The sequence below is a fragment of the Syngnathus acus genome, chromosome 13 (genome assembly GCF_901709675.1).
Source record: "Syngnathus acus chromosome 13, fSynAcu1.2, whole genome shotgun sequence".
NCBI classification, from domain to species: Eukaryota; Metazoa; Chordata; class Actinopteri; order Syngnathiformes; family Syngnathidae; genus Syngnathus; species Syngnathus acus.
The window spans coordinates 9,492,902-9,519,769 of NC_051098.1; the positions used below are offsets into that span (position 1 = coordinate 9,492,902).

A 26,868-nucleotide genomic window follows, 5' to 3' on the forward strand; every position below is an offset into this window, starting at 1 on the left:
AAATACTTGATATGCAAATAAACACGCAGTAAATAGCTCATTTCATGCACAAAGTCATTCTACCACGCTTTACATCATGAAGCAACATGAGACAAAGAATTAATAAATTATAATAAAAGTTACACTGCACATTGGTGTAAAAGACTGCAAATGCACCACTGAAACAAGCGGTACTACTCTGCAGCCCAATATGAATTGGGTAAGGTTCACAAAAAAAAAAAGAAAAATCAAATATGGTTGTGCATTACATGATCAGATATGATACGATTGCATCAATTTATTAATTTATCAATTCATTTTCTGTTTATAGCTAAGTAATTGGGAAAAAAAAGGTTTGCTATGATGCACCTCAAAAGGTTAGTGTTGGATTTCGGAGATTTGCTGGGGTTCCGTTCCTTTACCTTTTCCTGAGAACTACTTCCACGTGACGGGATTTGACCGGAATTACCACAGTACCGGTTTCCGGGAAGACTTTCAGTCCGTCCGGCTCTGCGGACTCAAGGAGAGAAAGGTAATGAAATGCTTTTACGTGTAATTTTGAATTTTCTTCTCATTTACTACACGTATAGTCAGTGACTGTGACAAATATACACACAGAGGTCATTCATAAAAATATCCGCGTGTATACTCGTCATCGTGCAGGTTGTGGTGAGTGTTAAAATTGCTCATTATGAGTAGTGCTGCTGGGGATTAGCTGCTAGCTAGCTCGCAGTTAGCATCATCATCCTCAAACGACGTGTGTGTTCTGGCTTTAACTAATTTAACACTCCAGTCAAAGAAAAAAGTAATGATAAAAAACACGCAAGTCCCCAATCACGTGACGTACCAGTACCAATTTTTGGTTGTTGTTGTTTCCATCCACATGTTAAAGCAATCACAACGTGCTTTATTGCCCAATCTTGTAAACAATCAGAACGTCAGGCTAGTTTTGTATTATGATCAATAAATCACTGTTGTTGAGTCCATGTCTTATGTTAACTCGCTGGATAAAGTTGTTGGATCGTTTTTCAAAGCAACTTTGTCAACCCCTCTTGATATTTACTTTTGAGTTGAACTGAATCCAACAGATTCCAGTCTCCTCTTGTGACCACTTAGGAATGTGCGTTGGGAATAGATTTTCGATAAACGCAACAAAGTGTGCACTTGTTCAAGACGTAATGGTTTCTGTTGAGACGATTGCTGGGTCTGGGCTTTTATTTCATTTCATGACATTTGGTACCTTGCTAAGTGGGTTGACAACCCCGAGGAAGGTGTAATTACACTGTATATAATGTGCAACGGTAGATTTTTATTGCTGCAACTCTGTGCATTAGTTGTCCTTTCGTTGGATACGAAGGAGTTGTAAGAGCGAAGTGTGTCGACAAAAGCAGGCGTGCAAATTGCACTGATAGCACGGAAAGCATGTGGTTAACCATGTCATGCCGCAGAACTGTCTATATACCTTCTTACATCATGTACAGTAGCACATATTTTTGTAAATATACACCGGGTACTTATTAGGTGCTAAATATATCCACCATCCGTTTGGCTACAAATAGACACGCCCATGTTTTGCAGAAACGTTACCACTGTTTGAATGTCCAAATAAATCAGGATTACTTTGCATCCATGTCATTAACAAAAACAAAAAAGAAAAAAAGTAGTGTCCATGTAGATCACACTCTTAAATGTAAAGTGATTTTTGAAATTATATTTTAACAGGTGTAAACAAATGCTTAAAGCGACAAACTGGAACAATTCATTCAATGTAATCTAGTGGTCAATTTTGGAGGCGCCAGCAAAATGTCATTACAGACGACTTATTCCTCAGGTGGTGAAGTGCATTACATCTGTCATTGATCCAGCAAATTTGTGATCGAGTGATTTGTCTCCTTCGGGTATCTGTAGCAGAATGATGGCGGCGAAACATGTAAGGTGAGGCACGACCCATGCAACATAATTAGCAATTAGTAGACCTACGGTTTCAGATAAAAAAAAAAAGTACGTTGATTTGATACAACATATTTTGGATTGTTACTGTATTGAAACAAATAGTAGGTTTTTAAAATGCATGAACATTGAAAAATCCAAAATTCCGATTCCAAATTTAGTATCTTATGATGTTTGTTCATGTCATTTCCAAATGATGAGGCAGACTCCGATTCCAAATTTAGTATCTTACGATGTTTGTTCATGTAATTTAATATCTCCAAATTATGAGGCAGACTGTATGATGCAGTGCAGTGTTTTGCGCAGTTCACTGCTTTGTTAAGGAGCCAAAAGAAAAACCTATCGTATCTTATTTGCAATGGTGACCATGTCAGCTGTGACAACAGCCGATTGCAACACTATTAACAGCGTTCAATATGTGTTTTTGGAGGACACATGGGGCAGAACTCCTCATTCACATCGGGCGGATTGTCACGGCTTTTTGTGGAGAGAAAAAAAAAAAGAGTTGTTTTTATTGAGATTGGCCGCTCTACCATCCAGTAGTAAACAGTTGGTTGCTTGCTTCAAATAATCGAATGTGTCTGAAGTAAAGTGAAGTTCAAGTAGTGTACTATCTTAGGTTCATGAGAGGGACCTTATGCAATAGTTGAAAGTGCACACTTTGGCAGCAGCGGTGCTGGTGACTTACGGCTGGGTGTCTATGACACAGTTGTTGAGAAAGCGGCTTACACTGTCTCAGTTGCGGCCATTGCACGTACGTCTACCACAACCATCCCCAGACATTAGCCTTTAATGGGGTTTAGATCCCCATTTTTCACTTTTGGCTCAAACTCGTGTCATTTTAAACATTCTCCAAAATATGGCTTTTCTTGAATGATTAGTGTCACACATAACATAACATAACATATAATTGTTGATCAGAGTTTATGAGTGGCAACTGTACCTACTGTATTATGCCCGGATAAATTAAACATTTACATTGCCAACAAAGCTGTTATCTGTCTTTAGGAGAAAATCTTGAAATCATATCTTCTTACAGATTCATACATGTAAGTATGTAAGAAAACAACACTTCTGCATAACATCCCTCAGTTGAAAGTCAAATGTTTTCGTTTTTTAATTTAATGCTATGTTATTTTCTTAAGATTTGTACAGAGGTGCACATCCCCATGCAAAACTCCATGAAATGAATAAAGCACCACAGCCTGTAACAGGACCCCCCTCCACTCCCCACCCCGCCCCGTCCCCTGGCCTCTCGCAGGTAAGCAACTGTTGGTGAGGTAATAATAGCCGTTGTACCGTTGAAAGACATTTGACTGCCGTAGAAAAAGAGTAATCCCTCGTTTTTTGCTGGGGTTACGTTCCGAAAAGAACCCGTAATGGGTAAAATCTGTGAAGTAGAAACCTTTATTTTTTTCACCATTATTATACAGGTAAAACATTGAAACCAAAGGACAAAATTTGTTTTCAGGCCCAAGCATTTGTTTAACAAAGAGAAGTAAACAATTTCTTCCAGATAACTACATAAAATAATCATTTTAATCATCAGTAGTACTGTATAGTGCGTTGGTCCATCCGTCCATCCATCCATCCATCCATCCATCCATCCGTCCATCCATCCATCCATCCATCCATCCATCCATCCATCCATCCATCCATCCATCCATCCATCCATCCATCCAATCATGATAATTTCGTTTAACCTACAAAAAATACTGCAGTGATCGATATTCATAAGAATGAAAATGTTGTTCTCTGCAGTTATAAAATAGTATGACAAGTTTACTGCAGCTGCTGTGTCCTTCACATCCTTGCACATTGCTTCAATTTAGTTGGTGTGGATTGATTTCTCCTTCTCTAAATATTCTTCCCTTTTTCACTCCCTATTTTACCTGCATGTGTCCCACTTTGCTCTTGTTGATATCGCCTCTTGTCATTTGCAGCCCTCTTTCCCCAGTGGTCTGCCTTCTGTTGTGTTTGCCACCCCACAAATGAACCCAACACCACAGGTAGGAAGGAATACTAAAATGTCCTTTCCCCTGAAGTTCATGTGCCACCACAATGACGGACACAAACCTCTATATACAGTAGAAGAGTTTTACAGGATTTAAAACGATAGCAATAGGTACAGTGCAAACTAAAATCAAGGCTGGACAGTGCGACTTCTGGTTCTGTACCAAAGTTTGACATTGAAATATGTGCCACCCCTTTACAAAGTTCCATGAAAATTTCTGTCTTTTTGCCTTAACCCTACTAAAAGCCAATACAGTGGTACCTTCTATAAGTACATTCTATTCACTATTTTTTTTCTTTTGTTTTAATTTTTTGTCTTTTGTTGCTTTGTGCTGTGAGCTCAAATTTGAGGTACAATGATGGTGAGCATAAAATACAGCGCCACTAGATGGTAGCGGAAAACACCACAATGTCCAGCCATGCTGTAAAATAAAACCAGCAGCGTTAAAAATAATCCCCCCCCACACACACACACGCACGTCTCGGAGGGCTTCACATACCCACAGTTGACAAATATTAACGACACCCCCCAGATCGTAACCCACAGGAGGGCAAAGCAAAACTAAAAAAACATCTGGGAAAAATGAGAAACCTTGAGAAGGGAATGGGTGGGAGCAGCCAGGTTGCAAAGGATGCCCAATGGGCAAGCTTGAACACATAATGTAATACGAAACAATAAAAAATATGGCTGTGTGGTCCTGTACCAAGTGTGTATCGGTTCACGGACCGGTGCTTGGGTAACGCTGCGATCCAGTCATTTACTGTGTACTGCTTGTCACAAGTCACTGCTTGGATCCGAATGGATAATGTTTCTGGCGGCTTTGCTTTGACTAACTGTGGTGGGCTTTACTCTCAAACTGTCCCACCTTATTGCTTCCAGTTAATGCAGCTCTGTGATCTTTGTTTGTGCTGCTAAAGGGAAGCTTCAGATCTCTACAGGTAATTATTTCTTCCTCCTTTTTCTTTCACCTCTATCGCCATCCTGAGGATGGGCTTATATATCAGCCACTGTTTGACTTTTCTGGCTTGGTTTTATTTGGCCGGCTACAACAGCAGCAGAATATTATTAACGTTAAGGAGGAAGCTTTCTGTCTTCATGCAGTCAAATCATCGATTCATGAGCCAACAATAAAGCCATCAGGTTGAGGGAGCCTACTTCACGTGGCCTAGGGCTAATTAATTAAGTCATGGTTTATCAAATGGGGCCGTTTTGTTTTCACTTTTCAGAAACCATACAGTTATAAAGAATGTGTACCTCCTTTGTCCCGTGTTGCAAACTCAAGTTTCTCTTCATGTTTCTCTACTTGCAGTAATATGGCTTTGGATTGACTCGTTGGTATCTGTACTCACTTTGCTTTCCCTTTCTCTGTCCTCCTGTTTACCCTCTAGCCCTACTATGCCAACAGAACAAGTTTGCCTCCCAGCAGCGGGCCTCGATGTATTCCACCCAGTAGTAACCCTCGGCCTGTAGCTTCCACCCATGTCTACCAGCCGGCCCCTGGTTCCCAAATGATGATGATCCCAGGACAACAGTTGTCCTTCCCAAGCTCACCACAGGGGGCAGCATATTTTATACAAGGACAGGTAGACAAAATCTCCTGGGAAGGGCGGGGGGGACAGTTTGAAAATTTTGACTTTTAAAACTTTAATAAAGGAACATTACCTAGGCTCTTTGGCATCAGCTACCTCAAGAGCACAGTCCCGAGAAGATTGATCAATTTCATACCTCTATGGTGCTAATAATTGAAAACCATGTTGATTTTAATTGCTATCCAACTAAAAATGATGAAGACAGCTGTGCTCAAAAGTTTCTTTTTTTATAATTCATTTTTAATAGCGCATGTGGTACAGTTGCTATGTTAAGAACAAGCCAGGGCATTTGCGTCATCACCTGGCCAGTCGCCTGGTGGTGTGATATACCGTTAAAAAAGAGTTCCTGGAGATTGAGATAATGCCCAACATTTTAAGATACAATCATATCTTCAGGCTCAGCAAGCACACAAAACAGGAATGGTAAGGGTTGATGTATCTCCACACGAGTGACATGGAAAATACTATATTTCAGGCTGGTAAAATGGTATTGGTGTTGTAATAACAGAGCGGGAGCGTTATTATGAATATTACAGAATTACAGTTTTAATTTCAGTGCCGATACATGTATAAGTACAGAGGTACTCTGTTGATGCTGATCCCAATACTGGTATCGGTGCAGACTGTACACAGTAATTGTGAATCACTTCACTTGACCTCGTATTATACTTTTAATTTTTAATTTTGTTTTATAATTTTATTTCATTTTAGTACCGTTCCCCGACCTACGTGGCCACACCCCAGCAATACTCTGTACCAGCTGGAGCTCCAGGTTTCTACCCAGGCACAAGCCCGGCTGAATATGGTAGTTATGGTAAGTGGAGAGAGCCGTCTGCCTGAATTGTACGTGTTCGTTTTAGGTTAAAATAATTTACATTAATCTCCATGATCCCCCACCATACATTGGCCAGCACCAGATCCCAGGGTGGTCCTTCAAACATCAATTCATTTTTTGAACTAGTTGTTTTAGTCCAATTTTAAATCCATCCGCTCGCCTATTTACTAGTTGATCAAATTCCCTTTGATTGCCGTCATAACTGCGTGACTTGCTAGGAGTGAAGTAACTAAAGAAAAAGGCAGTGTCTAGGTGGAATTTGTTGACTGCATACAGTTATTGCCACAGTGTCTGGAGCGACAGAGTGCAGGAAGAATGTAAACATGAAACTGTATGTTGCCACTGGCCACTTTTATGGCAGCGGTATTTCTTAGTAGGAAGCAAGGTTTCGCCTCAAATGACATTTCTCCTACAAGCTGGTTTGTCTCAGGACTAGCGCTAACAGTGTGCCATCTAGAGGAGTAAAAAAAATACAAAAACTGTTACATGAAGCAAATTTGAGCCTTCACAATTTCCCGTCACTATTTAATTATTCAAATTCACTGCAACAAACGATAAAGTCACCATCCCAAGATAATGGCACAAGTCATTCCTCCCCACAAAATGCTAAAAAACAGAACCAAATACTTTTTTGCTGATATAGATTTTTAGCAGATGTGGCCAGTATCCCGAGTAATGTACAGTACAAGGAAGGCAAAGCAATTTTTGTCAAAATATTACTTAGGTCGGGCGGCTTGGTGGTGCACTGGTTAGCACGTCCGACTCACAGTTAGAAGGGTGTGGGTTCGATTCCAACTCCGGCCCTCCCTGTGTGGAGTCTGCATGTTCTCCCCGTGCTCTCATGGGTTTTCTCCGGGCACTCCGGTTTCCTCCCACATCCCAAAAACATGCTTGGTAGCCCGACTGAGCACTCCAAATTGCCCCGAGGTGTGAGTGCGAGTGCGAATCGTTGTTCGTCTCTGTGTGCCCTGCGATTGGCTGGCAACTAGTTCAGGGTGTCCCCCGCCTTCTGTCCGAGGACTGCCGGGATAGGCTCCAGCACGCCCGCGACCCCCGTGGGGACAAGCGGTATAAAGGATGGATGGATATAACCTAGGTCATTATTTTTTGGTGACAGTGTATTAAAAGGAACAAGCATTATCAAAACAATCCAAATAGAGCGAAATTTGTTTTTTTAACAAACATTTACCGTATTTTCCGGACTATAAGTCGCAGCTTTTTTCATAGTTTGGCCGCGGGTGTGACTTGTAATCAGGACCGACTTAGTATATGTAAAATTATTAACACATTATTACTTGCCCATTAACACATTACTTACTTGCTAGTATAGTTGATCACTTCACATGTTATTTTCACTTTAAACCGCATGAGGCCTTACTAGGAATAATTGGAGCCGCAATTGACAATGAGTCTGACTTCAGCGCCGCATGTACTTCCGGAGTTATCAGCGGCGTTGTTTATATGTGACACGGAGGACAAAGATTCCGATGGATTTAATGATTTGGAGTGACATGGATGGTTTGATAAACGTGTTATTTATATTATAGTTATTTGAATAACTGTTAATGTTACGTCAGGCACGTTCTCAGTTCCTCGTTTGTGTTTATGTAACGTTAGCATACCGTATCGTTTGGCCTGTTGTTGCCTATTCATGTCTGTTCTTGGTGATGTATTTTGTCAAATGAAGTTCCCCCAAAATGCGATACATGTTTTTTTGTTCTTTATTATGCATTTTTTGGCTGGTGCGACTTGTACTCCTGAGCGACTTATAGTCCGAAAAATACGGTGGTAAACAAAACGCAACACAGTTAAAGGTGTGTTGCACCTTGCTTTTATTGTACAGAAAATATTGCACATTAGTGACATTTGCAAAGGTTTTTTGGATGTGTAGTTATTTATTGCAACTGATCAGTCTTAGTAATGTAAGCAAGAATGACTTGCCGTAATGGAGCTGCATTGAAGGAGCTGCTCAGGTCAGAGGGAGGAGTAAAGCTGAGACATGCTGGAAGAGGCAGAACTTAACACTGAAAGAAATCATTTTGAGTGGACACCTGTAGAGGGGGCAGGAAAAAGTAAAAAGTGGCATTCAAAAGACCCCCCCCCCCTCCTTTTTGCAGACGAAATGCAATTTTGCACTCAGTTAGACATTCAACATGGGGAATCGCGGGTCTCACGAAGAGGATGACTCTCGGGGTAGGTGTCGTCAAGACAAACGCTCTCTCTCTGCAGCCCACCCCCAACGTTGAACTGCTCATGCGCTTGTGCTTAATGATTCAAATCTCATGCCTCTTATTTACAGTATTGGGACACTGTCCAAGAAACGTTTCATTCCTTCTTCTGGCTTTCTGGTTGTGAGCATGCTCTTGGTCTCGCCTGGTCTGTCCTTCCCTCCCTCTTGCAAACTATCGCATGTGGGTTTTGACTATATTTAGGCTGTGTTGCTCTTGGTCAACAATGCAGACTCAGTAATGTGAGTTGGACTGTAATACTTTCACTGGTGGAGAGTCAGAGTGTGCAGTTACCGCTGAGCTGAAAGAGAGGCCTCTTTGAACATTTTGTACGCCACTACTTCCTTGCCTTTGTCCTCTTTGAACACTTTGTACGCCACTACTTTCTTGCTAAACTGTTGGGGGCATTTACAAGGCCAGCTAATATGTATCACTGAAGAACAGAATGTCTTGTTGACATTATTGACCGTCTGAGCCAACAGAGGTACTTTGAACTTGTGTTTGTGTGTTTTTATCATTCCGGAGTGTAGGTAAATTATTTCTTTTTGCTTGAATTGATTTAAAGTATGCATAAGCTTTAGTAAGACGGTGGAGTTGGAGTTGAATGGTTACGTGTAGAGAGAGTCTGTTATGTCACAGGCCTACCTACACTCCTGGGTGCTCTCAGGCTTTTCAAAGATTGCATACCGATACGGTTAAAAACTTTAAAGAGCGTTTTCCATTTTGCTCATGCTTTGGGGTATAACTCCCATAATGAGCAATTGTAAAATGAAAGACAATACAACTTTTGATTTAGGCCCAAATGTTTTAGTATGAATGAATGCATTTATTTGAAACATCTTGAAAAAGAAAAAGAAAAAAGCCAATAGACAGATATCAACTAAAAAAAGCAAAAAGGAAACAAAACAGGAAGAAGTGAAAACGTTTTAACTCCTATCTTTTTGTCATTTAAATTATATAACACAAAATGTAATTGCAATTTTAAATAGAAATACATCATTTACATTTTCAATTTACATTTTTTATCCATCCATCCATCCATCCATCCATTATCTGTACCGCTTGTCCAACGGGGGTTGCGGACATGCTGGAGCCTATCTCAACAGGCAGCAGGCGAGGGACACCCTGAACTGGTTGCCAGCCAATCCCAGGGCACAGAGAGACGAACAACCATCTGCACCTACGGGCAATTTGGAGTGCCCAATCGTTTTGGGGATGTAGGAGAAATGTAATGTGGACTGAGCAGGGTGTCAAAAGTTTTAATTGCTCCAAGGATTTGCAGTGTTGTTCATTGATGGTTGCAGCTTTAATTGACTCATTTGTTTATTACCTACAGAAATGTTATTTTTTAAATGGTTTAAGTGGAATGAATTTAACCACTGCTCATGCTGTTTTTTTCCCTCAGTTTTCTGAAAGTAGTCTTATTATTGCTTTGGTGATTTTAAGATATTTTGATCCTGAGTTTGATCTTCTGGTTATCACATTGTTTTTGCCAGCACACGAAAATCCAAATTTGACTGTTAATTTTCAGAATACTTGAGCTAAATTCAAACGCTTTCACTAAATAGATTGTTTCGCAAGTTTCCAGATGTATTCTCCTTAAGCTTGGATGGAAGACCATCCTTACCATGGCTGGCAGTGAGAGCGCTCAAGTAAAATAGTGCAGTTCTTTCGGTGATATGTAAATCAGATCAAATGTCCTCTTCCACAAAAATGTTTTTGCAGCTCACATGAATGATGAAACTTGATGAATGGTGTTCTGTCCGATCCACAGCCGGGGCCTACTATACAGCCCAGCCTCAATTTACTCCCACAGTGCAGGCACCAACCGTCCTTATGAACCCTGCCCCTCAACAGCAGCAGCAACCACCACCACAGCCTCCGCAACACATCCACACCAAACGGGAACGTAAACAGGTCAGTGTTCAACTAATGGGGCTCACTGTGGTAATTGTCAAACCTCCATTTTATTCCCACAAAGGTATCTATGTATTTATTAATTGAAATGGAGCCTAATTGGGAATATTAAACTTGGAATTTATTCTTCACAATGTTAACAGGGCAGAAATATAAATATATTAATTTGATGCTTTACTCAAGGACAGCTTAGCAGTGCTTGGGAAGATTTCTGGCACTTTTCCAGTAATCAGTCCCAGTCTCTATATCATGGGACAACAAGAGGACTTGAACTAGAAACTTCTGACCAAGTCTGAACAGATTTATCAGAATAAGCCTACATATCAAACATGTGTATACACACAATTTAAGTACAAATCTTTGTGTTTTCAGTGGTTCACCCATATATTAATAAAAATGCAGTGCAATTCAATAAAACCCAGAAAAAGCAAAGTAAATCTTTAATTATTTTAAGAGTTCTCCCATATTGGCTACAATACTTTTTTTGTACAATGATATTGATAGACTGCGATTGGCTGGCGACCAGTTCAGACACCTACCGCCCTAAGACATTTGGGAAAGGCTCCAGCATGCTCACGACTGTCGGAAAGATAAACGGTTTGGAAAATGGATGGATATTGACAGATCATGTAAACTACAATTCAGCCAATAGAAATAAGAACATAAATATTCGCATATTCACATTGTCAAAAGTAAATATCATAACACAACTTAGGGGGATGGCCATGCGGGTATCATTTTTATACTGAAGAACTGTCAATATTAAGGGAAAATTACCCTCAGGCAAAAATTACCCACAGGTATTTCATCTAAACCTGACGAGATTTTTTTTGTTTGATCTTTGTTCAATTCGAGACGAAATTGAGTCTATTTTTTCTTGAATGTTTTTCAATACCATGAATTTCTTATTGTAAATGACTCATGAGGTAACTCGTCAATTGAACTATCCATATGTCTGTCCATCCTTCAATCTATTCATTCATGCATTCATTCATGAATTCATTCATCAATCCATCATCTGAATCGCTTTTCCTCACTCAGGCCTATAAATTGTAAATCTGGGGTTTGGTGCATTAAGGTTATATGTGGTGATTAAAACTTGACTAACCTGAGTTGCTGTAAAACTATTCCACTCATGTCCCATTTCTAGAGTGGCTGGTTTTTCCTTTACTCTGTATATATTGCACTGCTGCAACCCTATCTTATGTAATTCTTTCTTTTACAGAGCTGGCCTTAAAATTTCTATTGTCAAGCTTTTTAAATACCACTCTGCAATGTATTTGTCGTTCAGTATTTTTTTTTTAAATCTATATATGAACCTAGGAACCTCTTTCGCTGGCAGTTTGACATTTGCACATGAATATCTGCAGTGCGTTGAGCTCGTTCTTTTGCCTTGAGACTTTGACTGGGTCCCTTTGGTCTGCTTATCAGTGACTGCTGTTGCCTGGGATTGGACTTTGACTTGGTCCAGGGACAACCATGAGAAAGAAAGCATTTGAGAAATAATGTTCCACATCTGCTTGAGTTTGTGAGTGTGCTTCAGCCTCACGTCAAACTAAAAATTTTGCATTTCAGTCTTGAACGCTTTAGCCATTTCTTTTCTGTGCTACTGACTGAAAACCGAGAAGTCATCTAAAAAAAATGATTATATGCGCAAAGAACCACAAGACTCTGAGACTGGGTAATATTTTGTGTCAGTATGGGTGTTGTACAGTGTATTTGATTCATGCGACAACCCAGTCGCTGCATGCAAAATCATTAGCATTTTAATTGTTTTCCTAACCTAGTGTTATCTATCTTGCTCTCACTTCATGCCAAAGTGGAAAAACTAGAGGGGGAGGTGCTGTGGGACATGTCAGCACATTGCTCAGCTCCACGTGGCCAACTATCCCCCCTCCCCTACTGATTTCTGTGGCACTCCCACTTCCTCTTCTGCTGGTTTCCTCTGTTCTCGTGTAAGTTTGCAGCATGTCGGCTCAGAGTGAAGTGAGAGCAAAGAGGTTTGTTTTTCTAGTATCAGCTCATTTGATTATAACCTTGCCTCTCTTGAATTGCTCCTATTCTGTAATACTGCTGCGTCCCCTACTTCCCTCGCGGGCCCCTTTAACTGTCTGTTAGTCTCTGTGGGCGGGAGTTGCACATTCCAATGCCATAGCTTTAGAAGGCCAGTGGCCATCCTTTTTTCTCTCTCTCTCTCTCCTCCCTGTTCGAATCATCAAATGAGTGAAAGAGTGAGGGAGTGAAGTTCCCAGCTCGTCTTAGAGCCCAGCCCAGCCCTCCTCTGCTCAGTTCTCAGCCTGAGACAGTTAAGATTAGCTAAAACGGTTCACCACACGCCTGCTTTATGGTGTTTAATGTCAAGCCTGGAACTGGCTGGAGCAGCCATTCCACTCCAGGGATGAGAATACTCTGTTAGGAATAGCTACCAATGGACCGGGCCTAGCAAAGGTTAGTAATGGTAAACAACCATTTTGTTTTTCGGAGTCGAATTTTTAGAGGGTCTTTGTTGTGTGTTATATTTGCTCAAGGTTAAGTTTGACATTTTAGTCTCATGACTATGCTTGTCACTTTTTTTAAGTTGCATTCTGGCTCATACCAGTTTCATAGCAGCGCTGACTTGCTGGAATAAGCATGTAGCGAGTTAGTGAGAGAGCGCGTGAGGGAGTGTTTCAAAAATGTTTATGTGGCACTTAATGTGAGAGTGATTACACTTCAAAGTTTTTTTTTTTCGCTTCCTAGCTGCAGAGCAGTGTCTTTGAATGCAAAATTGTTGTCAAGTCAGATTGCGACCTGTCCTATAATCAAAATGTTCACAGTCCACCCAAGGCTGGAATAGAGTTTGACATTTCAGTTACAATAGATGTAGGATGTTATATACGTGATTTGCATGGGTGTTTTCTATGTTAGATTGTGACAAATGTAATGGCCACTCACTGATAAAGCTTGTGAGTCATAGGGCAGGCAGGAAAAGGTGAAGATTATGGCATGTATGATGAGTGATTCTTGTCTGAAGTATGACAGTGCTACCTCAGCAATATTGATCATATAAATCTTCCCAAGTCAAGTATAAGTGCCGCCCCGTGGCACTTACGCCCATCGTCATGAAGTGCTTTGAGCGGCTTGTCTTGGAGCACATCCGATCAGTTCTCCCTCCCACCATTGACCCCTTCCAGTTTGCGTACCGAGCCAAACGGTCCTCTGAGGATGCCATCTGCTCTGCCCTCCACTCGGCCCTCACCCACCTGGAGGGGAAGGACTCGTATGTGAGGTTGCTGTTTGTGGACTTCAGTTCTGCCTTCAACACCATTGTGCCGCAGCGTCTCATCAGCAAACTTGACAAGCTGGGCCTCAGTACCGGCCTCTGCAACTGGCTACTGGACTTCCTCTGTCAGAGGCCACAGGTGGTACGTGTTGGCGACAAGATCTCCGCCAGCATCACGCTGAGCACAGGGGCCCCCCAAGGCTGCGTGCTCAGTCCGCTGCTCTTCACCCTCCTGACGCATGACTGCGCTGCCACCTGCAGCGGCAACCGCATAGTGAAGTTTGCTGACGACACGACTCTGGTGGGTCTCATCACCAAGGGAGACGAGACTCAATACAGGCTGGAGGTTGACCTTCTGACCGCGTGGTGCAGGGACAACAACCTCCTGCTGAACGTCGACAAGACCAAGGAGATTGTCGTTGACTTCCGGAAGGGTCACGCCCAACACCTGCCGCTGACCATCGACGGTGCTGTGGTGGAGAGAGTGAGCAGCGCCAGGTTCCTGGGGGTGCACATCAGTGAGGATCTCTCCTGGTCCACCAACACCGCGTCGCTGGCGAAGAAGGCCCAGCGCCGCCTGTACTTCCTTCGGAAACTCAGGCGAGCGGGGACTCCTCCGGCCGTCATGACTACTTTTTACCGCGGCACCATTGAGAGCGTCCTCTCCAGCTGTATTGCTGTCTGGGGTGGCAGCTGCACTGACCAAGACTTGAAGGCCCTGCAGCGCATTGTGAAAACGGCTAGTAAGACTATTGGTGCTTCTCTCCCCTCCTTGAAGGACATTTACACCTCCCATCTCACTCGCAAGGCGACCAAGATTGTGAGTGATGTGAGTCACCCCGCTCACTCTTTGTTTGAACTTCTGCCCTCTGGGAGGCGGTACAGGAGCCTGCGCTCCCGCACCACCAGACTTTCCAACAGCTTCGTACTCCAGGCTGTTAGGATCCTGAACTCGCTCCCCCTTTCAGCGTAGCGTCCTGTTCTTGCTGTATGCTCACTGGCTTGGTTTTGCCCCTCATATTCAATGGGTTATTGGTCTGTTTTTATTCATCGCTCGTTTTATTTTATTTATTATTTATTTCTTCTTGTTTTTGTTTTGTGTCGCCTACTTGTATGTCTCGTCACCGTGGGATGGAGGAAACGGAATTTCGGTTTCTTTGTGTGTCTTGACATATGAAGGGATTGACAATAAAGCTGACTTTGACTTTGACTTTGATATGTGAATTATTTCCTTATTTCTTTCTTTTGACTCTGCATAACTTTTTCTTTTATCTGATTTCCTCTATCTTAGATCAGAATAAGAGACCCAAAACAAGGAGGCCGGGACATCACAGAGGAGATTATGTCCGGTGGCCGTAGTGGCTCTACCCCAACCCCACCACAGGTAGTAAATCTTTTGACCTAATTTGACTTGACTGTTTTTTTTTCCCTCCTCTTTTTAAAGATGATTTCATCCAATAGTATGCTCTCTGCATTGTTTTTTTAATAATAGGCATACCTAAACCATTTTGTGACCAAAAATGGACATTACTTCGGTTTCTTCAATCTTCACACCAAAATGTTTGATTCTTATGTTTTACAGACTGCCATATCAGGATCAGACGCAGGATCGGTCCAGGCCAACGGTGAGAGTACCCCAGCTGCTATTGCTCCAGCAGAGGTCAGAGCAGGTGAGTTCCATATGTAGACACTCTGCTATACTCTTAATCTTGGAAGATTTAGGTGCAAATAACATCCTCAGGTTACACAGATAAAGCAGCCATGCTGATATCCATGTTTGTACTTTTCAAAACTAAGAAGTATATGAAGACTTAAAGAAAACTCGCTACTACCTGTAGAGAGACCTTTTGAGGAGAAAGGCATCAAGTGATGTCAAGCTCAGGTTAAACAGTGAATTTTGTTCAGTTGATCTAGTAGGATTTTCTATCATTTACTGAATTTTATATGCGGACTAAAGTTGAGCATAAATGATAGAATATGCCCGTTGGTAAGTAACAGAAACATATAAAGAAAGAATTGTTAAATCCTCCAGTTCCAATTAGATTTAGTTTAATAGATTAAAAATGAAATGCACTGCCTGATGTTTACACTTGTGTAGTTGTATGCATATTTTTTTTTAAAGATGTGTACATGTCTGATATGGATAACTTCAAAATAGATGTAAATACAATTAAAAAAAAAAACTGATAGAGGAACTACATCTGTACTATAGCAATTTGTTTTGCACTTGGCTCCACAGAGGAAACTTAACCCAAGTTTCACACATATTTTATTGAGGGTGTTTCACATTCAATTTGACGAGAACCCAAATTGAACATATGCATGAACCAGACCATCCCAAAATGTAAGAAAATGTCCAAATGTCCAAGTTTACTAGCACCTAAAAATTACCTATTGTACACAAAATGGAAAAATCTTGGAACTGAAGGGTGTCGGTGACACATTGTTACAATTTTACCAATTCTTTTCATTTTTTGGACATTACAGATGACAGTGGAAAACCTTTGCTGCCTTCTTTGTCACCGCCTCCTGATATTGTTCAGGGTGACCTCACTCTTGCAGAGGCTCCCTTCTCTGACATCAACAATAAGCCAGCTACATCATCTTTATTATCAGAAGACCTTGAAACGCCTGTCAACACTATTTGTATTTCTCCCACTGCGTCCATTGTTCCCATTACAGACAGAATGTATGCTCCCAGAGAACTAAGCCCCGAGCCCCAACCTGCACCTGAGGTGCCTGCCTATCCTGCACCCCTTCCCGATTTTACGCCTACCTCTGCAGTTAAGGAAAACCTAGAAAGAACAGCTCCAAATCTTGAGGAGGTAGATGTGGTGATTAGAGAGGAGATACAATCAGAAAATGCTTCTTCTTTTATGGACACTTCTCTCACACGCTCCTCCTCCACGAATGGTGTGGCTGAAGATATGCCAGAAATCCCTTCAATCAGGACACCATCTACGAACCAGGAATCTCCTCTGGAGTCTCCCATTGCTCAGCCAGAGGAACTCTCTCTTTCCAATGGTGTACCACTTCCATCCCCGCAAGACATGATGACCCCTGTTACTCACACAAAAGCATGTGATGACAGCCCCATTGCTGAGCCTGATGTTTGTCTGCAACCTGTCATTAACCCCCCCAAAGCCATCAATAAGCCAGTGCCTACGTCACTTGCTGAATCAACCGCAGCTCCTGTTGCCGAGTCTGTTTCTACCGTCAGTCCGGAGGCTCCTGCTGAAGCAATCACCCAAGCAGCATCTTCCCAGACCGAGGTTGAACAAACAGTTCCTCCCGTTTCCCAAGACACCGACAAAGTCACCCCGATGCCTCAACACAGCATTGGAGGAGCAACGTCACCGCCACTGGTGGCCGATTCGGAAGATGACCATGACCAAGAAACACTGAAAAGTCCTGCCCAGAATGTCCCCAGTGCTCTTGTAGAAACTCCTATGCAAGGTGTGTCACTTACCACTTCTTTACTGTATGCATTACATTTCTGAGTTACTGTATACCATTTTGTTTCACTTTATTGAGGGCACGACGTGTCCTAGGCATTCTTTATCATACGATGACTATTATCTATCTTTCTGCAGCTGCTGTGTCTGTACCAAAGAAAAAGAGGAAAATGAAGGATTTGAATAAAAAGGAGATAGTGGGAGATCTATTGGATGCATTTAAAGAGGTGGGTGTATGTTCTACTGTTTCCATCAGAACTTAGAATTAAAGTCTGCGCACATAGAATTCAATGAAAATACAGATATGTATTATTATAGTGTATTATTTAGTGGTATGGAATGTTTGAAGCAACTTTGAACCATTCACATTTTTTGCCCATTGTTACAGGACATCGTACCACCAGAGCCTGAGGCTGTCCCGACAACATCAGCTGAAATCCAACTTCCTGCTCCATCTCCAGCATCAGAGAACAATGCCCTAACTTGGGAAGACAAGGAGGAGAAGGTGGATGCTGAGAACATTCAACCAAACCTTACTGAGCAGACGGTAACAAACAAGGAGTATCAGTATAAAGAAGGTGGGTCCATTATCCCAGTTGCTGCTTTTCTGAAAATATTTGTTATGTCTAGTTTACATATCTAAGAATTGCTTGAAATGAGGAATAGTGGTGATTTTAATCACCGTACAGCAATAGAAAGCAATAGGTAAATTCAAAGCACAATTTAAATTGTAATCTTTGACGTTACTCCTGATATAGGGAGATTTTATGCCCGGAAAGATGGTGAGGTGATATTGTAAAGTATAACTATTTCTTCCTAGATGACTGAAATTAATAATAGTTTGACATGGCATTTTTCAGGATTTCTTGAGCCATTTTACTTCACAAAACTGTCCTGGCAAACCAAAAAATGAGAATATTCCCAAAAATACAAATACCGAACTAATGATAATAATCTTGTTTCAAATACCATCAATTTACCTACTCAGCGTAAAATCTAGACCTGTTTAATTACACACAAACTTGATATGTAGACCTTGCAGCAAACCGTAACTTTCCACGTATATAAAACAAAGTTAATGATTTGTGATTCCTAAAAATATTCTGTTTTCAGAACAATGGAAGCCAATCAATCCAGAGGAGAAGAAAAAGTATGACCGAAAGTTTCTTCTGGGATTTCAATTCATCTCAGCCAGCATGAATAAGCCTGAAGGTCTTCCTGCCATCAATGATGTCGTCCTAGACAAGGTAAAGCCACACTAGTAACTTACAAAAAATCTGAATATTTTTAAAAAGGTAAAAAGGTGATGAGTTGTTTTTACCTCTGAAACCACCACAACAATTTCAGAATGTCTCTCAGCATTGAGAAGTATGAAATACCACCTTCCAAAAGAAACTTATTACTTATTTTAAGATTTTTTTGTATTCATTTGTCCCCCTTTCAAATGCGTTTTGAACTATATTTGTCTTGCAGCTATATAATTTGTATTGAGATGTGAAACACTGGTGGAGTTGGTATCTCACACATTTGTTGATGTGTATGTGTGTGCGTATGAGTTGCATGGTTTGGTTTGTTTTTTGTTTCAAACCCTTAAAAACTCAAAACATGCGAGTGAAATGCAAAAAAAAAAAAAAAACGGGTTAAAAAACGCTTATTCCCATTTTTTTGTTTATGATCAATGCATACGTATTTCTGTTTAGGCAAACAAGGCTCCTCTCCGCCAGATTGACCCCAGTCGGCTGCCCGGAATGAATTGTGGTCCTGATTTCACACCTTCATTTGCCAACCTTGGCCGGCCAGGTGTGGGAGGAGGAAGTAGAGCACCCGTAAGTTACATATGTTGGCCCCGAAGATCACAGACCAGCAATTTAGTACTGTTGTCTGATGTTGTTGTCTGATTATTGTGTTATTTTAATTATCCCTCATTCTTATCTGTTTTGTTAGCCTCCGGGTATGGGTGTAGGCATGGGTGGCCCGCGGCGGTCTCAGCAAATGCAACGGAAAGAACCGAGGAAAATCTTTACAAGCATGTCGCTCAATGAGGACGTGAAGCTGAACAAGGCCGAAAAAGCATGGAAGCCTTCGATGAAAAAAGCTGTGCGTGGTGGTTTAGCAGGAGAAGATGCTGTGGAAAATGACCCTGAACAACTCAAGACACAGGAATTATTTAAAAAGGTCCGCAGTATCCTCAACAAACTGACCCCTCAAAAGTTTCAGCAGCTAATGAAACAAGTGACAGAATTTACTATTGACACAGAGGAGAGGTTAAAAGGTGTCATAGACCTCACCTTTGAAAAGGCCATCTCCGAGCCAGACTTTTCAGTGGCCTATGCGAACATGTGCCGCTGCGTTATGGGGGTATGTATCAACAGCTAATAATGATTTTTATAATAAATGGCTATAGCAATACAAATTCTGATCTTTTCAGCTAAAAGTCGAAGCCACAGATAAGCCAGGAGACACTGTGAATTTCCGGAAGCTGCTACTGAATCGATGCCAGAATGAGTTTGAGAAAGATAAAGATGACAATGTGATCTTTGAGAAGAAGCAACAAGAGCTGGAGGCTGCAGGGGTATTATGCTACTTCTGTAACATACTTGTGTAACGTTTATTTTTTTTTATGGCAATGTACACTGTAACTAATCTCTTTTTTTTTTTTACCACATCTTTGTCTACTGGACATTCCATTTCTATCCCACAACAGGATGAGGTGAGGCAAAAATTGATTGAGGAACTCGAAGATGCTAAAAACAAGGCTAGGAAGCGCTCACTTGGTAATATTAAATTCATTGGTGAGCTATTCAAACTAAAGATGCTCACGGAAGTAATTATGCATGAGTGCATTGTGAAGCTACTAAAAAACCACGATGACGAGTCCCTGGAGTGCCTGTGCAGACTGTTATCCACCATTGGAAAGGATTTAGACTTCGAAAAGGCCAAGGTACATCACACACTTGGAGGTCAATTCATCAGCTTCAGCTTACAAAGATGACAATGTACAAAACTAAAAACTAACGTGTTGTATTGGTCTTTAGCCTCTTATGGACCAGTACTTTAAACAGATGGAGAAAATAATAAAGGAAAAGAAGACCAGCTCCAGGATCCGCTTTATGTTGCAAGATGTGATGGACCTTCGCCGGGTAAGCACTCCAGCAACTTTCTTATACCTGCTCACAGCATGCATAGACCTTGTCATCTGACTCGAACTCATGTCACTGCAGAGCCTTATCAAATTACCAATAATCTGTAACTGTTTTGGATGATACTTTCAGTTTTGGTGACAGCATTAATTTTATGTTAATTCTCTTGTGCTGTTTCAGCGTAACTGGGTGCCTAGACGAGGCGACCAAGGCCCAAAGACTATTGACCAGATCCACAAAGAAGCTGAGATGGAGGAACACAGAGAGCAGATGAAAGTGCAGCATGCTCTCAGCTCCAAGAAAGAGTCTTTCGGTGGTCCAGGAAACAGAATGGGTGGAGGAGGCCCAGGCAGTCGTGGAGGATCTCACACTTCTGGTCGCGGCGGTCCACCACAAGATGATGGCTGGAATACAGTTCCCATCTCCAAGAACCGAACTTATGATTCCAAATTAAAATTTCCAAAGGTTCTTGTCTATTATATGCATGTATTAGCTTTCCACCATACATCAAACACAACCACGCAATGGAACATTCCTCACATTCCTCACGGAATTGTTTCATTGCTCGGGAGCAATTGAGCAGTAGTTAGAATACAAAATTAGTTGATTTCTTACTATCCACATCAGGACAATTAAACTGCAACCCTGCGATTCCCTCACTCCTTTCCTTTCAGACACATACACACACACACACACACACACACACACACACACACACACACGGGGGCAGGATCGGCCTACAAATACCCCAAAACAAATCCTGAATAAACTTAAATAAACCACCAATTCTAAATTAAGCCCCGTGCTGAAGCAGTTTTGATTAAACTTTCTTGTTTTCTGCTAGGATTCTGGTTTTAATAAACAAACTGTTTTTTTTCCCCAGGCACATGCGTTTGATATCCACACTCCGTGTCTCGCTCCAGGAGGTAAAGGTGCGTTGAGCTGGGGCAGGGGCAGCAGCGGTGGCAGCGCCAACAAGCTTCCAGATTCTGGTAAGTCCCCCTGTTAGGTATGTCTGGAACTTCATTATGAGAAAAACAAGATATGAGTATATTGTTTTTCCCCAGGAGCAGAATTGGGCAGTCGTCCAGCTACCAACAGGTTCTCTGCTCTGCAACAGGCCTCATCAGGTACTTCAGCAGAGTCAGACAGGCGGGTTCCTCAGAGGTAAGAAAACTGCACAATTAAAGTTGGAATGTCATTAGAGAAACCTGCCAACCTTGTGATTTTCATTTTCTTTCCTGAATACCTCAATATTGAAAAAGCGTATACGTCGTTCAGTTTCCCGCCTGAATTCTCTTCCCATGTTTTCTTTTAATCTCATCCCTATACAGAAACAGTTCAAGTCGAGAGCGAGGAGAGCGCTTTGACCGCTCCGACCGCGCCGAGCGTGGATTTGACCGACGTGACGATCGTGAGCGCCACAGGCCACAGGTTGCCGCTACACGTACCTTCAGTCGGGAAAATGAGGAACCGAGTCGGGAGAGAGAGCGACGTGGGTCAGCAGATCCAGTCCGCAAAGTAGCAAATAGGACAGATGACAGAGATCGTGGCAGTAAAGAGAGAGCTCAGAGCCGAGACAAAGGTATCTGACCAGACTCTATCTCCCATTCATGCTTCTGTGTTCCACTTCTGTGTCCGTCTTAGCAAGCATGATTTTAGTTTTATGCCTGGTCATTACATGTTGTTATTCTTTTGACTACATAAACAGTGAGGAGGGAAACAGCCGCCACTCCTCCTCCTCCTCCTCTCCAAACCACTACCCAGCCTGCCTTGACTGTGGAAGAGCTAATTAAAAAATCCAAAGCCATCATCGAAGAATACCTCCATATTCTTGATATCAAGGTAAGACAAAATACAAATGTCTCAGCATGCATTGACAGCATGCATTGACAGCCAAGGATATTTTTCTCTGTCCCCACAGGAGGCCCTGCAATGTGTGCAGGAGATAAACTGCCCTCAGCTATTGTCTGCCTTCGTACAATTCGGACTGGAGTCCACGCTGGAGCGCAACACCATAACAAGAGAGAACCTTGGTCGACTGCTGCACCAGCTCATTAAGACAAGCATCCTCCCGACAGAGCAGTATTATAAAGGGTCTGTATGGAACCTCAAGTCCTTACCATGCATGGTTAAAGTGTACCCGTGGAGCTTAGAAGAAAACATATCCAAATGCATTTTTTATTATAGTGGTTGTATTAAAGCAAGGTGAATATAGCGCTCTGATACTGTGATATTTACTTAAGTTGCAAACTCCTCATTTATAGCATTGTCTTTTTTTATGTAGGCTTCATGAAATCCTGGAGATAGCTGACGAAATGGCGATAGACATCCCGCACATCTGGACCTACCTGGCCGAACTAATCACTCCCATGCTGCATGAGGGAGGGATCCCCATGGGACACCTCTTCAAGTTAGTCTCAGACCTTTGCACCTCTTTGAATGTTCAAAGACAAAATGGATGTGAACGCTATATGTTGGATTTTACAGGGAGATTTCAAAACCTTTGATTGCTCTGGGCAAAGCTGGAGACCTCCTTGTCTGTATCCTCACTTTACTCTGCAAAGGGATGGTAAGCTCATTAATTTGACACCACACATCAAGTAGAGTTGGATATTCATTTATGTGTCCCTTCTATCAAACAGTCAGAGGAATATTTATATTATATCCTCATTAAGTCTGTATCATTCACAAGTCAGGCAGGGAGCAAGCATGAAAAAAAAAACTGTGCTGGGTCATCTGCATGAAGATACTTTACATAAGCTAAATCCTCTTCCACGATTTACTCATTTGTCATGAACCTGTAAACGGTTGTCTTGCTTCAAAAACTGAGAAACATATCAAAAATGGTAAGAATACCATACTTAGAATGTGGTTTGTGTCTATTTATTTAATGCAGGGGTCCTGTTTAAGGTACCCTGGTGGCTTTAGTTTAAAAGGCAGATGAGTGATAAAACAGTTTATTGAATACTTTTTATTAATGTCCCGCAACCAGAGCCATAACAAGGTGGGCACTTTGTGGCGGGAGGCAGAACTCCAATGGAAAGACTTCCTCCCTGAGGATGTAGACGTCAATAAGTTTGTGACAGAAAAGGTAAGGGGCAATGACCACTGACTTCTATCTCCTCCTCTACCTACCATGTTTTGTCTCTTTGAATCATCTAATGCAATTGACACTTGGTTAAAGATTTTACTTTTCAGAGTTCAAATCACTTCCTGAAATGGTAATAAGGTAACAATTATGTTTTTTTGAAGAATATGGTGTTCACACTAGCTGAAGTATCTGAAAAGAGTAAACCCAAGATGATGAGTCCTGCAGATCTGAGCAAACAGCTTGAAAGACTGATCCAGGACAAGGCTGACAACAAAAGGATGATGGACTGGATTGAGGTTTGGATTCATTTCTTTTGGACGTTTATTAAAATTTGATTTCCATTTATTCCATTCCTGATTATGGATACAGTAGTCATTGAATTGTAATTTTATTGGATCCCACGTTTTTCCCCCCCCCCCACATAATATGCGTTAAAGATATAACCCTGTTTGTACTGATAAATTAAATGACAAAATTCAAATGTGTTTAACCTTTTACTCTTTTGTTGTCTCCTTTATCACATTTTGTTGTCTCCTTTATCACTGTCGCCCTGGGGGCCGAACCCTCAGATAGAAATTAAATAGGAATCTAATTATGGCATAACACTCTTATTTGATGTTCATTGTTTATATATATATATTTTTGCTGTTGTTGGTTGCTTTAGTGTGGACCACCTTTTCTCTTTGATCCTTATTATTATAGAATCCAGTCACGGGACAGATTGGATAGTTCGGCGAGCCGGATTTGGCCCGCTGGCTGCCAGTTAATGACAACTGGTCTATGTGTTATGTCTTTTAAGTTGTATCTATCATAAATGCTGATTCTTCTTCAGTATTATGCGAAGGTGCTCAATTTGTTATTGTAACATTTTATGCAGATTAAAGAAATGTTTAGGGTTCAAAGACAAATGTACTGTCATGTGCAACTTTGAACATGCAGGCGACTAATAGTGGCAACGTTGTTTTTATCGAGTAGTTAGTTTGTGAATGATGCTTGCTGAAATGGTGCTCATGTTTAAGCATTCAAATGTTTCTTGTAGGCCAACCTGGATGAGCAGCAGACCTCTTCCAACATGTTTGTCAGAGTACTGATGACTTGCATCTGCCAGTCAGCAATCATCTGTGAGTTGCTTTTTTTTTTTTTTAATATTCTCCACTCAAGACCATAAATAATAAGTTATCACTAAATCATGGCCATGAGACAGGCGACAACTGATAGGTTGTTACACACGGCCGTCAAAAATGTAAGAAAATATAAATCTGGTCTCCGAATTCAAATTTTTTAGGGCAAGACTTTCCACAAAACCTTCACCCCACGTTCCAAAAAACATGCATGTTAGGCTAATTGAAGACTAGATTGTCCATTGGTGTCAATGTCAGTGTCAATGGCTCTTCCATGTACCATGCGATTGATTTGGCTCCAGTTCCCACCCGACACTAATGAGGACTAGCGGCACAGAATTGTTGGCTGCATAATTAACTGATTAAGTTACGTGTCTTTGACCTTTGTCCAACGTACATTCAGTTAAACTGCTAGATGCTATCAACGCTGTATGTGAGCTGTAACGAATGTCCTGCTGACTTTGCTTTTTGCAGGTGAGAATCCCTACAAGGTGAATAATGAGATAATCAATCAGAGGGCCAAATTGCTACAAAAATTCTTAAAGGATGAACAGATGGAGTTGCAAGCTCTCTATGCCTTACAGGCTCTAATGGTGCACATGGAGCAGCCGGCCAGTGAGTGACTATACAAACTAATCCATTTGCCAAACTTATTTATCACTCAATTGTTCATGAATGTATTTTGTTTGGTTCTTAAACCTGACATGAATGTCTGTGCTGACATGATGTCATGTCACTTGTCCCATCATCAGATCTGCTGCGAATGTTCTTTGACACCCTTTATGATGAGGAAGTCATCAAAGATGATGCCTTCTACAAGTGGGAGTCGTGCAAGGACCCCGCCGAGCAGCAGGGCAAGGGCGTGGCCCTCAAATCTGTCACCGGCTTCTTCACATGGTTGCGCAAAGAGGATGACTCTGACAACAGTTAGGGGCCTCTGCAGTGTGACAGTTGGGCTGGTAGGATTTTTAGTTGAGATCTTTTCGGACAGGACATTAGGAGGTCGATCCCTTCTGCAGAAACAGAAAAAAAAAGCAATACAAAAAAAAAAAAATCTTCAACTAGGAGAGATTGTATTATTGATCGAGCGTTCGATCATGCCATTTATTTTTATTTTTTTCCTGTGCAATTGAATGTCCTAATTCTAATGAATCTGTGTGATGAGAAGACTGAGAAGTGGAAGATAATACCATTTACTTTTTGGACTGTTTGCTTCAGAGTTTGATTCTTATTTTGAAAAGGCTTGCCCTCATCTCAGCAATACTATGCTGACAAATGCATATAAAAGTCAGAGGCTATATATTTTTGATGATGTCATCCTTTTTTCATGGCAACAGCAACAGCGAGATGTTGCATTTGGTGTTTGATCTACATGCCTATGTAGATGCTTGTTTTTGACTTTTTTTTTCTGTACTAATGATTGGCGTGTTTTTTAATAAAAGAAAAAAATTATATATAAAGAAAGGTGGACATTTGAAAGAGGAGAGTTGTAGGCTAGAGTTGAAGACTAAGCACAGATTTCACAAGGAGAGCGTCACCGAGGAGACTCATGATGAACATTAACCATTTTGCTGCTGGGGATGATCAATGATGATGATTATCATGGTGATCGATCGCCACCCTACTTTACTTAGCCTCCGCTGGATCTGTGTCACTGTTTCTTTGTCTGTACTTCACGACAGAACCTGAAGAAGCAAGCGAGAATGAGGACACGGCTATGCCTTGATATGAAGCGTGGAGTTTTTTTAAGTAAGATGCTGTTATTGAAACTTGAAAAGTTGCATAGTTAAAACTCCACTCTATGAAAATAAAATTAAAAAAAAAAAAGTTCAACAGGACAAATCCGAAGGCCTTTTTTCTTATGTGAGTGGAAACGGATTTTAGGAGAGTTCTGTACATATATTATAGATATTTTATGAGTTTGCCCGCCCCCCCCCCCCCCAAAAAAGAGAGAATACTAATGTAATTTTCCTTTCTTGTAAAACAAGTGGAATTTTACCCCGTATTTATTTCTCTCCTCAGCTGGCCGAAAGTGCTTGTAATTATTAAATCAGAGTACAGTAATTGATTGCCGTTAAGACAAAATGTGTAAATAGTTCTTTTTGTTTTACTTTATTAAAAGAGATATTTAATTAAAGAAAGGTATGCCTCTTTTCACATCCCAAACTGGAAGAACTAATAAAGATTGTTGCAAATACAAAACTCTTACACTCTTGTCGTATTTCATATATATATATACACTACCGTTCAAAAGTTTGGGGTCACAAAATTGTTTGGGTGACCC

The 26,868-nt window shown here is 41.3% G+C and overlaps 1 protein-coding gene across 8 annotated transcripts; it reads left to right on the plus strand.

Annotated features, from left to right (window-relative positions):
- The first annotated feature begins 448 nt into the window (after positions 1 to 448).
- Positions 449 to 26,519, plus strand: LOC119132121 (eukaryotic translation initiation factor 4 gamma 1-like). 8 transcript variants are annotated; one of them, XM_037267086.1, is made up of 32 exons: positions 449 to 511; positions 2,938 to 2,978; positions 3,075 to 3,190; positions 3,873 to 3,938; positions 4,861 to 4,881; positions 5,332 to 5,526; positions 6,244 to 6,346; positions 10,370 to 10,512; positions 15,066 to 15,158; positions 15,357 to 15,444; positions 16,262 to 17,230; positions 17,368 to 17,456; positions 17,618 to 17,807; positions 18,343 to 18,476; positions 18,930 to 19,055; positions 19,174 to 19,587; positions 19,658 to 19,801; positions 19,934 to 20,170; positions 20,265 to 20,369; positions 20,550 to 20,834; positions 21,253 to 21,361; positions 21,437 to 21,536; positions 21,704 to 21,954; positions 22,081 to 22,214; positions 22,294 to 22,466; positions 22,657 to 22,782; positions 22,860 to 22,941; positions 23,365 to 23,463; positions 23,625 to 23,759; positions 24,503 to 24,584; positions 25,059 to 25,199; positions 25,337 to 26,519. In XM_037267086.1, exons 3-32 carry the CDS (start codon positions 3,116 to 3,118, stop codon positions 25,513 to 25,515), a joined length of 5,088 nt encoding a protein of 1,695 aa, XP_037122981.1. In that variant the 5' UTR covers positions 449 to 511; positions 2,938 to 2,978; positions 3,075 to 3,115; the 3' UTR covers positions 25,516 to 26,519. The 8 variants fall into 8 exon arrangements, with proteins under 8 accessions (XP_037122981.1, XP_037122982.1, XP_037122984.1 ...); XM_037267087.1 differs by lacking the exon at positions 4,861 to 4,881 and having other exon boundaries at positions 25,337 to 25,515; XM_037267089.1 differs by lacking the exons at positions 4,861 to 4,881; positions 5,332 to 5,526 and having other exon boundaries at positions 25,337 to 25,515.
- Positions 26,520 to 26,868: the final 349 nt, after the last annotated feature.

Coding starts and splice junctions, on each gene's coding strand:
- LOC119132121 (XM_037267086.1), top strand. CDS start 3,116: ATGAATAAAGCACCACAGCCTGTAACAGGACCCCCCTCCACTCCCCAC. Junction 18,477..18,929: donor ATGATGTCGTCCTAGACAAG/GTAAAGCCACAC, acceptor ATTTCTGTTTAG/GCAAACAAGGCTCCTCTCCG. Junction 20,171..20,264: donor TAGACTTCGAAAAGGCCAAG/GTACATCACACA, acceptor ATTGGTCTTTAG/CCTCTTATGGACCAGTACTT.